This window comes from Motacilla alba, chromosome 7 (genome assembly GCF_015832195.1).
Source record: "Motacilla alba alba isolate MOTALB_02 chromosome 7, Motacilla_alba_V1.0_pri, whole genome shotgun sequence".
Taxonomy (NCBI): domain Eukaryota; kingdom Metazoa; phylum Chordata; class Aves; order Passeriformes; family Motacillidae; genus Motacilla; species Motacilla alba.
In genome coordinates, this window is record NC_052022.1 from 38,278,888 (window position 1) to 38,289,758 (window position 10,871).

At 46.6% G+C, this 10,871-nt stretch overlaps 2 protein-coding genes across 3 annotated transcripts; both read left to right on the top strand.

Annotated features, from left to right (window-relative positions):
* The first annotated feature begins 27 nt into the window (after window positions 1–27).
* On the top strand, window positions 28–3,057 carry YBEY (ybeY metalloendoribonuclease). 2 transcript variants are annotated; one of them, XR_005257570.1, is made up of 4 exons: window positions 28–470; window positions 556–624; window positions 1,693–1,943; window positions 2,981–3,057. XR_005257570.1 is itself a non-coding variant. In XM_038142657.1 (3 exons), exons 1-3 carry the CDS (start codon window positions 132–134, stop codon window positions 824–826), a joined length of 495 nt encoding a protein of 164 aa, XP_037998585.1. In that variant the 5' UTR covers window positions 28–131; the 3' UTR covers window positions 827–880. The 2 variants fall into 2 exon arrangements, 1 of the variants encoding a protein (XP_037998585.1); XM_038142657.1 differs by lacking the exons at window positions 1,693–1,943; window positions 2,981–3,057 and adding an exon at window positions 740–880.
* Window positions 849–8,857, top strand: POFUT2 (protein O-fucosyltransferase 2). Its single transcript, XM_038142656.1, has 9 exons — window positions 849–1,053; window positions 1,693–1,943; window positions 2,981–3,125; window positions 3,419–3,529; window positions 5,669–5,735; window positions 7,147–7,272; window positions 7,833–8,013; window positions 8,258–8,381; window positions 8,671–8,857. The coding sequence occupies exons 1-9, from the start codon at window positions 878–880 to the stop codon at window positions 8,822–8,824; spliced, it is 1,335 nt and encodes a 444-aa protein (XP_037998584.1). The 5' UTR covers window positions 849–877; the 3' UTR covers window positions 8,825–8,857.
* Window positions 8,858–10,871: the final 2,014 nt, after the last annotated feature.

Sequence of the window (10,871 nt, forward strand, 5' to 3'; positions counted from 1 at the left end):
GCGGTGGCGGGCGGGGTTTCAGGGCGGAGTCTCGTTACGGTGGGCGGAGTCCCGTTGTGGTGGGCGGAGTCTCGTTATGGTGGGCGGAGCCCCGCGGGCGGTCGGGCGGCTGCAGCGGCGGCGCTGCCGCCATGAGCGTGGCGCTGCGAAATGCGCAGCGCGCCGTGCCCGTGCGCCGGGCTCCGCTTCGCCGCGCCGTGTGTGTCTTGCGCGCCGCCCTGGGCGCCTCCCGCTTCGACGTAGGGCTAGTCTGCGCCAGCAATGCGTTGATGCAGCGACTGAACGGCGTCTACCGACACTGCCCGGAGCCCACCGACGTCCTCTCTTTCCCGTTCCACCAAGTGGAGACTGGGGAACTGCCGCGGCCGTGCTGCCGCGGCGAGTACAACCTGGGAGACATCTTCCTGGGAGTGGAATACATCCACCAGCAGTGCCGCGAAACCGGGGAGGACTTTGACGATGTCCTGACGGTGAGCCCCGCTCGGGCCTGGCGGGCGGTGGGGCGGGCACGGGGCTCAGTCAGTAACACCTGTTGTGCTTCCCCTCCCCGCGCAGGTGACGGCGGCCCACGGATTGTGCCATCTGCTCGGCTACCGGCACGACACGAAACCCGAGTGGGAACAGGTGCGGGATGCGTTGGGGCCCGGGGAGAGTGTGCGGGGTCCGGCATAGGGTGGACCGGAGGCCCCGGTGATGGGACCCGGGGTTCGCTCGGTGCTGACCGCCGCTGCTCCCGCAGATGTACCAGAAGGAAGCGCAAATCCTGGAGGAGCTGAACCGCCTCACAGGTTCCCGCCTGCGGCCCCTCACCGCCGGCCTCTTCTGAGAGACAGTGGGGCTGGGGCTCCGCCGGCGCCGCCCCGGACGTGGCGTGGGGATGGCGGCGCAGGGGCCTGGCGGCCGCTGTGCCCCAACGCTGCTGCTGCTGCTTGGCCTGGCCGCGCTCGCCCTCCCGCCGTCGCTCGCCGCCGCCTCCGAGCCGCCGCCCGCCGCCCTCCGCGCTGGCCACGCCGCCTCCTCGCTGCCCGCCACCGCTGCCGCCTCGCGCACCAGGTGAGCAGCGGCGGCCCCGCCGCGTCCGACCCCGGGCCGGTCCTGCCCCCCGAGATCTCCCCCGCCGTGCGGTGTCTCCGCCGTGTCTCGGTCAGCAGCTGGTAAAAGTCCTCCTTCGCCTACTGGTGCTTCTTTGGGTCATTTTTGGAAGGTGTCATCGCAGCTGTCCGAGGGCTTTCGTCTGTAGAATATCCTGAGCTGTAACGGACCCCTCCGGGATCATCCAGCTCCCAGATGCATTCTTTCCCCCTACTTCTCCGGAGCGCGTCCTCCTGCCTTTGTGTCCAGCTTACAAGAGTTGGCCTGGGTTACATGCCCGTGGTTTCACCATTTTCACCACGCACCCCACGTTATCCTCGGGATGAGCAAGATTATTCACTCCTTGACCCGCTGCAAGAAAGGCTCCTTTCATGTGCCATCTCGCCAGGAGACCCTAGTGGCCCCTCCAGCCCCTGCAGCACACACTGCTCTGACTTCCCATACTACTTCCCTTTCCCTTCCCCCTTGAGTACCACAAACTCAAAAAGAGGAACGGCTTTCTTCCCAACAGTTTCATCACGGGATTGTAGGGTAAAAAAGAAAAACGTGTTATAGCCTCAATGTACTCCCAAAAAAATGGTATTCTTTTGTTCTCCCCAGATACCTTTTATATGATGTAAACCCCCCTGAAGGGTTCAACCTTCGCAGAGATGTCTACATTCGCATTGCTTCCCTTCTAAAGACCCTGCGGAAAACTGAAAACTGGGTGTTGGTTCTGCCTCCCTGGGGACGTCTTTATCACTGGCAGAGCCCCGATATCCTCCAGGTCCGGATTGCTTGGTCCGAATTCTTTGATATCCCAAGCCTCAACAAGAACATCCCTGTCATCGAATATGAGCAGTTCCTTGCAGGTGGGGTATAGGATCATGCAATCTACAATTAGTTAAATATTTTATATGGTTTCTTAAGAGGTTTGTCCTTATAGGGGCTTTTATGCTTTTATGTAAAAGAAAATCATAGAGGTGGCAAGAGGAGGGATGGGAAGGAGTTTTACTGTGCTACACAACCACTAGGATGGAATAACCCAATTACTTGGCAGCTTGTTTGATGTAGCAGCTGCTGCCCCCTTGACTTCTGGGACCCCCGAAGATAGACAATTAATGCCTGTGGTTAAATTCACCTGTGGTATTTCTGTGTGGTTTTAACCATAATGACAAGACCATAAGGGGAGAGTCAGCTTGTTGAAATACAGACAAGCCCCCTTTTTCCTGGTGGTTGGACAGTAAAAGTTGTAAAGCAGGTTCTTCCCTGAACTCACTTTTTCTTCGTTGATATTGCACGTACTCGACATATCCCTTGCCTTTTTCTGTCTAAAATAAAGGCTTTCCATAATAAAGTGAAGTTGGTTCCTTTATGATTTAATGCCATGTTAAGCTAATTGCCAAACGTTCATTTGGTGAACACTGCACACTGGCATGTTCAGCAAAGGAAGTAAAGGCCACCAAATGTCACACCTCTGCAAGGAGCTCTGAAGGGAAAGCTGTTCCCTACCCTCCAAGAAAATGCTTGTAGAGACCTTGAACATTAGGAGAAGAAGGGCCTGTACTTGGTATTTTTCTTGGAGGCACTCCTTCTGTGGCAGCTGCTTACAGCACTGAAAACCTGTGTGCTTTGTAGTGTGTTTTACCCAGCTGACAGTGATTCTGTTGCATTTGGCACATTAAATCACACAGAGCTGGATGGGATAGCAGGTGATCACATTGCCTGACCCTTTTAGCTTTTCTGGCTCTCACAGGACTTCCTTTTGTTCTTTATAGGGAAAATGGAGAAGAGAGAGTAATGTAATATTAGCATTTCTAGCAGATTTTTAACTGCAACTGATGCTTATTCATACCTTTACGGTGTGGGTTTTAATGCTTACAAATCCTTTGCTTTGCCTTCTGTTCAGAGTCAGGTGGGCCCTTTATTGAACAGGTTTATGTGCTACAAGGCTACGCAGAAGGATGGAAAGAAGGAACATGGGAAGAAAAAATAGATGAAAAACCATGCATTGATCAGCTGATGTACTCCAAAGACAAACATGGCTACTACAGGTAACATCAAGCATTCCTTCTGGTCTTTTCAGTTGTATTCAGAGAGATATTTGCCTGCTGTAGGTATCTGAATGCTTGGAGATCACTTTGTTTTTAAAAAGCCTGTGAATAGTAAAACATTGTATTGGTATGAGGAGATCTAATTCTATAAAGTTTTTGCTACACAGAAAAACAGCATAAAGGAGGTGGCTGGTTTATTTGTATCATATGTAGTTTTTAGGATGTTTTGTTCTATAGATGGCATTAATTTAAAATACAAGCCTGTGAACCAATCCTTTTTTGTTCCCTTTTAGGGGCTGGTTCTGGGGTTATGAGGAAACACGAGGCCTAAATGCCTCTTGCTTGTCTGTCCAAGGATCTGCCTCTATTGTGGCTCCCATCCTTCTGAAGAACACTTCAGCACAGTGAGTTGCCTTGTGTAACTATTTTTATTGTTGTATTATTGTTGTACAACCCCATTGCTAGGTGGGAAGAGCAGGGGAATTTAAAGCATTGTCCGCTGTTGAGATACTTCTTCACTGAATTATTGTACTCTGTTAAAATAATTACAAAAGAGATTTACAGTGCAAGAAACACTTAACTGTAAGTTTAGTTAAAGATTGCAGTGCTAAAACCTAAGAGCAAATAGCCTTTATATTCCCTCTCAGGCAGCTCTTGTGACTCATACCTCCAAGGTATCATCAAATTTTCCCTAGATCTTGCAGTGGAAGAGATGCTGAACCATCAGCTGTTCCATATTCTACTCCACAGCACATGTAATTTTACATCTCTGGCCCATTCCCCCTCCGCAGTCTCCTCTGCAGTGGGAAGAGTCCTGGCTCCATTAGTTGTTCTCCATGTGAAAGCCATTCCATGCCTTTGGTTGTCGCCACTGCCAATCTCCAAACATTATTGAACCAGTTCAGCAGGATCCTGCACACTGAGTGAGGGTAAAGCTGTTACATTGCAGTACAAATGACATGTTCTGTCAAGTGCTCTCTTCTGTTTCTGCTAATTCTTGAGACATGGGTTCTTTATTTTGACCTCTGAGTGTTGCCTTGATGTTTGCATCAAACTGCCCTCATTCCTGACCATCAAGACCTTTAGGTATCAGATGAAGCCAGGTTTTGTTGGTTTTTTTTTACTACACTCACTCCTCTGTTAGAATTCATCTGCCACTTCATTGGCCAGTGATCAGACTTCTCTAATTCTTCATAGTTGGCCTTAGCTGTTTTGAGGAACTTAAAATAATTAAGCTGTGTCACTTAATTTCATGCCCTTCTGTAGGTTGTTTAGGAATATGGTGAAGAGACCTTCCACTTGTGACCTCCGTCTGCAATGAGAACCATACATTTATCCCTGTCTCCTAACTTTTTTTTTTAAATCCATGCAAGAACCTTTCTGTGTCTAGTTTTCTTAAAAGCCTTTAATGAAAGCTGTCAGAAATCTTGTTAGGCAATGTCAGTGAGATGTCCCTTATCTTCATGTGTGCCACTGTCTTCAAACTACTGTGATTGTTCAGAGCTCTGATCTCCCATATTGTCCTTCTGGCTGGACAACCAGTTGTGTGGCCCTAGGACTGGATTTTTACCCCTCAAGTGTGGTCACTTCAAGGAAACTTCTCAATGCGTTTCGATTAGTAACCTCAATCACCTCCAATCATCCTCTTAGATGTACTGCTGCTTCTTCACCAGCACAGTCTAGTCTGTTTCCAGGTGATTTAGGGCCTTCTGTGCACGTGTCCAGTTGATGATCAGCAGTGATGATCCAAAGTTGATTGGTTTTTTGCTTCCTCTCTTTTTAGTAGGAGATGCAGATAATGACCTTGATCCCTTTTAGCAGAAGCATTTCTCTTGTGTGTTTTCTTATCAGTGTACTCACAAACTAAATCTACATCTCTTATGCTCTGGAATACTTGAAGCTCTCAAAATCTCTTCTCTTAGAACTTTGATCGTGCAGTTATATTTCCAGTACACAATTCTGAACTGTGTTTATTTGTGAGAAGGGCAAGCTGCTGTCTACTACCACACATTTTGGTAATGTCTCTGTGTTCTTTGATCTGTTGTTTTACTGTAGGACATTTTATTCTACATGTGGAAAACACCTTCTCTGGGTTTGTTATCATGATCTTCTGCTTGCTCTCAGAGGCTGTTGTATGCTCTGAGGCTGAGCATTATCACACAGGTCACTTCTCTTTGGATCGCTCTCCCTGTTAGAAATCTAATTTCTCCTATAGCAACTATTACAAAGACTTTGAGGGGTGGTTAATGCTTGTTAATGTTTAAGTTTCAGAGTCAGGATACTATTTATTAGGGAAGAGAGCAGGCACAGGGAGTGGCATGGTTCCCTTCTCTCCCTAGCAGACTGTGGGTCACAATTTGCCTTGTAGAGAACTAGAATTTGCCTCATAGGACCCTCATTCCCAGGAGCCTGTCCCTCATTCCCCACGTTCCCTTAGCAAACAGACTATAGTCTGTGCTTTATCCCAGCAAATGTGTAAAGAAACATCATAATGTAAATTCTATTCCTAAGGGAACTGCTCTCAGTTTTACAATTTTCAATAGGTCAGTGATGTTAGACAGAGCTGAAAACCTTCTTCATGACCACTACGGAGGGAAAGATTATTGGAATGTGAGTATCTTACAGATAGCTTCTCTAGACTTTTTCCTTGGTTCTGCTAAAAATTCAGTAACCAATGTGTGCTTCAGTTTTGCCTCGGGTTTCTTGTCTTGAAAGTCACTTGTATCTTCTGTTTCAGCAGTGTGTGCTAACATGGTTTTCAGGCTGCTGTGGATTAATGTGACACAGGAGTTTGCTCTGCTGTCTTGTGCCTAAAGGCCCAGTGCTGCAGGTCATGGTGATTAAAAGTACCTCCCCTATATAACACATCTGCAATCAGAAGGGAGCAGTTTCTTATCTAGTCAACCTCAAGATTAGTCTTTTCAAAATAATTCTGTAAAGTGCTCATTTTTGTCCCAAATCCCTCCCCACTGGCTTCAAAGGCAAAATTCCTATGGGTTTCAAGGCAAAGGTCTATGGTAAAATAATTCCTTTCATAAAAGTTTTAAGAAAATGTTAAGGTTCAGACACAGGAAAATGGAACATGCTATGGAGTGCTTGATGTAGTTGAAATTGCTAAGAAAAACTGACTGTCAAACATCTGGCTATTCACTTGAGATATGGCATGTTTTCAGAAGTGGACCAAACACTAGTTTGCTAGCCATGAATTACTCATTGAGAGTGACCTCTCAAAGAAAGAAATGCAACCCAGGTACCATATTTGAGTATGACTTGTCCTGTAAAAGGAGACATGAAATCCACATGGCTCCATAGCACACATTTCTTAGCAATGGCACTTCAAACATTGCCCCAGTGGTTTTGCCTGATGTCCAAACAAAAATTTACTCCCTGCAGCACGGGCCCAGGGCCTCTTCTCTATTTTCCATGTTTCTATGAGAAGCATCTCTCCCTTCTCTGTTTCTTTGCAGACAAAAAGGAAAAATTTGGTATTTCCTTAATTCTTTTGCCTGTTAATAAAAAGGCCACTTGTGGCTGCATGCAGTGGTAACTGCATCACAGAATCTCAGAGATTATTACTCACAGGTTAAGGAAATAATTCCTTTTTTGTCATTTTTTCCACTGAATTTCATAGGCGTGTCTGTGGCTAGATGCATAATATTTTTAAGGCAGGTTTTATTCTTAAAGGTGTTTACCACACTAAAGTGTTTGCCTAGCTTTTGTTTCCAGAAGTGAGGTGTGTTGCTAGGGTGTTTAATTTGGTGTATCATGTCTTCTGTAGTGTAAATAACTGCACTGTCCTCCCTATACCTGTGTATTGCAGGAGCAGGTGAGTATGTTCATTATAAATGTGGTGATAATTAGAAATAAACTATTTAAGCTACGATTTTATCCAAGCTTTGAGTACTGCATAGATGTACCAGAAGTAACTGTTTCCTGGAAGTGCTGTGTGTGTGAAACTGTCTCCACCTACTCATCTTTAGCTCTCCTTTTTCAGACTCAGTGTCTGCTCTTACTCTGACAGACCCGTCGGAGCATGGTGTTTGCTAAACACCTCCGTGTGGTGGGAGACAAGTTTAGGAAGAAATACCTTCAATCCACTGATGAGGCAGACAGGACTCAGTACAAGGAGGACTGGACACATATGAAGGTAAAATCCTATGGGAAACAGTCTGTTTCCCATAACAAATATTTTATTTGTGTTTTCCTGTCTGTGTGCTGCAGGGCGTATTGGAAGGTACACGTGAGTGACACACTTCTGCTCACATTGAGGTGGACACATGTGTTCCTCGTGCACCTTCTCCTCTGTGTGACACAAGCTAACAGAGTCTGTTGTGGTGTGCCTGACTGGTTCTGAGGGCCAGATCTTTGTTGCCCTCATTTCAGTAAAGGAAACTTCAATTTCTTCCTGTTTTCAGCACTACGTGTGGGTGTAAAGTTCAGCTGCCACCTGCCAGTTGAGGATTTATTTGGTCAAGGAGAGGAATTTTTGCTTACAAAGATTTGGCACTCCAGTTTCTCTTGCCGTGAGGGTGGTCACCCAAGATCTAAATGTTGCAACAAGTGTCCCAAGCTGCTTCCAGTCCATACTTAAAAATTTCTGTCTGCAACTAGAGAGATTCTGTGCCTTATCCAGAGATGATGCATTCTGGTTTTTCAGTGTGAACAGTGATGCTCTCAAGTCTTAAAGTTTCGATTTTTCTCTCGTAGGTTAAGACAGGCACAGCTCTAGGTGGCCCATACCTTGGGGTACATCTCAGAAGGAGAGACTTCATTTGGGGTCACAGAGAAGACGTGCCTTCCCTGCAAGGAGCAGTAAAGAAAATCCACAGCCTCTTGGAGACGCTTAAACTTGAAAAAGTTTTTGTAGCTACTGATGCTGTTGAGGAAGGTAGGCAGATCACAGTCACTTCAGGATTGGTAACATCTGAGGAGTGCAGCAATTACCACTGGCTCCCCTTCCTCCCTACGATGCTGTGAGTTTTGGCTACTGAGTTGTAAAATTTTTTGGTAAATTTTGGTGTCACTTGCTCTGTAACTGTTCACCCAGGGTTTCCCTAAACAAACACATTGTGTGACAGCAGCAAGTTGCTGTTCATAATGTAGACATAAACTCATATCCTTCCTTTTTTAAGAGATTGAACTGCTCAAGAAACTGCTGCCTGAGATGGTGAGGTTTGAACCCTCTCTGGAGGAGCTGCAACTCTATAAGGATGGGGGCTTAGCTGTGATTGACCAGTGGATTTGTGCACATGCAAGGTAGCAAACCTGAATTTTATTCAGCCAAAGCTTATTACTCAGCACTGTCACAAAACTGAACGTGATTTTTGTCCCAAGGTTGTTTACAAATAGTGTAAGACATTATATAATCAATTATATAATCGAGATGTGTATAGTAGATGTGTAATGGTTATATTGTGTGTGTATATACAATAATTTTATTATCATATCATTTCACTGAACAGTGAAGTTCATTGGACTGAAATCTAATTACCTCATTTTAAAAACTTGCCCTCCCCTCACAAACCCTTTTTGATTTTTTCCACAGGTATTTTATAGGCACCTCTGTTTCAACATTTTCCTTCCGAATCCATGAGGAAAGGGAGATCTTGGGATTTGATCCAAAAACAACTTACAACCGATTCTGTGGTGAAACAGAGAAAAACTGTGAGCAGCCAGCTCACTGGAAAATTGTATATTAAACACAGAGAAACATAAAGGTTTTGATACTGTTAGAGTTCAGAATTATAAGGAAAAATCATGGGGAATTACCTGCCTTAGAACGAAGTATGACCCAGTCCTGTACTCTCAGTTCCTGCTCCCCTTCCACCATGGGTATGACATGGGGTATCTGTACTGCTCAGTGTCTCTGGACCTCACAGCATTTCTGTGTGGCTGCTGCACCTGGGTCCCTAGTATGTCCTGCTCTTGCTGCCATGTGGTCCCACATACACCAAATAGGTTGCTACAGACCACAGCAGCCTCTTGGCTGCAGAGCTGTGATGGGAAGCAGCAAAGCAATGCCCAGGATGCGGCAGTTCAGGCCAGCCTTGCCTGCTGGAGCATTTCTTACCCGTCCATGGTTCTCTGTGTGGGTCTGTGGTCATTTTTTAACTGCAGGGCTGGGGGTCCTGGCCATGTCACCAGGAGTGCTCACCCTGAGAGCACTAGTCTCTACCCAGGGAGAGGAACCAAGCTGCCACTAGAATAAAAGTGGAGGGAGCTGCTCCTACTCCAGGGCCTGCAAGGCCCATCCCTTGGGGACTCATCTTTCATGTGAAGGCACATTGCCTAGCGGAGAAAGAGGCTGGTACCTGGTGGAGCAGGGCCAAGATTCCATTTTCCTGAGACAGCTCTCCTGCCTGCCGCAGCACTGGCCAGGGGAGGGTGGGTGTGTGTCCTAGTTTCGGGCAAATTTGGGAGAAAACCTGCAAAAGGAGGCCCCTCCAGAAAGCAAACCCACTCAGCCCCTCCCTCCAACTGGTTTGGGAAGGATTCCTCTCAGACAAGTGGAAAGAACCTGTTTATTTCACAGGCACAGCACCCCCAGCACACAGAATGAACAATACCAGATGATAACACTCCTTCACCACTCTGAAAAGGATGACAAATTCAGAAAGTCTCTCTTGGGGGGTGGTTGCTCTGTTGTCAGTCCCTCCGGCGCTGGAGATGGCTGCTACAAGCCACGAGGTGCAAGCTCTCGGTGTTTCCAGGTCCCAGTCCAGAGCAGGTTCAAGTAGTTCCAAAAAGGGAAGAGGAAAAAAGGAAAAAAAAACAGTCCAGAGAAAAAGATTTGGACTGCTTAGCTAAACTAACTAATAAGCAGAAGCAAAAGCAAGAGTGAAGCAGGAGCAAGCAGAAGCCAGAGCAAGAGCAAAGCACAAAGCCCAGCAAAAAGCAAAAGCCGCACTATGTACTCCCTGTCTCTGTGTCCCGCCAGCCGTGGGGGAGCAGGCTGATAACAAAACCCAAAACAAAACATTTGCTCTTCAGAGCCAGTCTTGAAGGCACAGAACATAATATCCAGCATAAACAGAACACACAAACGTCACCCTAGGACAGTGTGTTTAGCACTGCTGCTGGAAGGGGTGCAGTGCTGGTGGCCCTCTCAGGAGGATCCTGGTTGCTTCAGGGCCTTGGTTTTCCGCTGGTTTGTGTCCACAAAGGAAAGACATGCAGAAGGCAGGCCCAGCACCACAGCCCTGTGCTCAGGAGTCCATCAGCCTTCCCTGCAGTGAAGGTGGTTAAACCCTTCACCTACTCTGCAAAACTCAGCACCACTGCAGATCTACAGGAGAAGAGCAGTTTATCCACAGGGGGCTTCTGACACGTGTTGCCTATTTTGTGGCTGGAGGAATCCAAGTGCTTATTTTGTGTCTCTACAAGTGTGGCCAAAGCCACACACACAGAGCATTAACAAATTCTTGCACTGTACCAATAGAAACAAACATTTAATAACATTATTATGTAACAGACAACTGTTGGAGATAAAATCCAATGCGAAGAAAAAATCTAAATATAAAAAATCAAGATGCTGATGCACACTGATAGAGTGTTTCTGCTTTTGACCTCAGTGGGTGTTTTTTTTCTTTCCTCCTTCCCTTCTTGTGTGAGCTACCTTTAATTTTGTTATGTTTGCATTTTTGTCATCAATTTTTAGCTAAATAATACTGATGGTGTCAGTACAGTGCCCAGGATTCATCTCGTAAGTCAGCCCTGCTGCTCAGGTCTCAGCACATCAGGGTGCAG

Coding starts and splice junctions, on each gene's coding strand:
- YBEY (XM_038142657.1), top strand. CDS start 132: ATGAGCGTGGCGCTGCGAAATGCGCAGCGCGCCGTGCCCGTGCGCCGG. Junction 471..555: donor ACTTTGACGATGTCCTGACG/GTGAGCCCCGCT, acceptor CTCCCCGCGCAG/GTGACGGCGGCCCACGGATT. Junction 625..739: donor CGAAACCCGAGTGGGAACAG/GTGCGGGATGCG, acceptor CTGCTCCCGCAG/ATGTACCAGAAGGAAGCGCA.
- POFUT2 (XM_038142656.1), top strand. CDS start 878: ATGGCGGCGCAGGGGCCTGGCGGCCGCTGTGCCCCAACGCTGCTGCTG. Junction 3,126..3,418: donor GACAAACATGGCTACTACAG/GTAACATCAAGC, acceptor GTTCCCTTTTAG/GGGCTGGTTCTGGGGTTATG. Junction 5,736..7,146: donor GAGGGAAAGATTATTGGAAT/GTGAGTATCTTA, acceptor TTACTCTGACAG/ACCCGTCGGAGCATGGTGTT.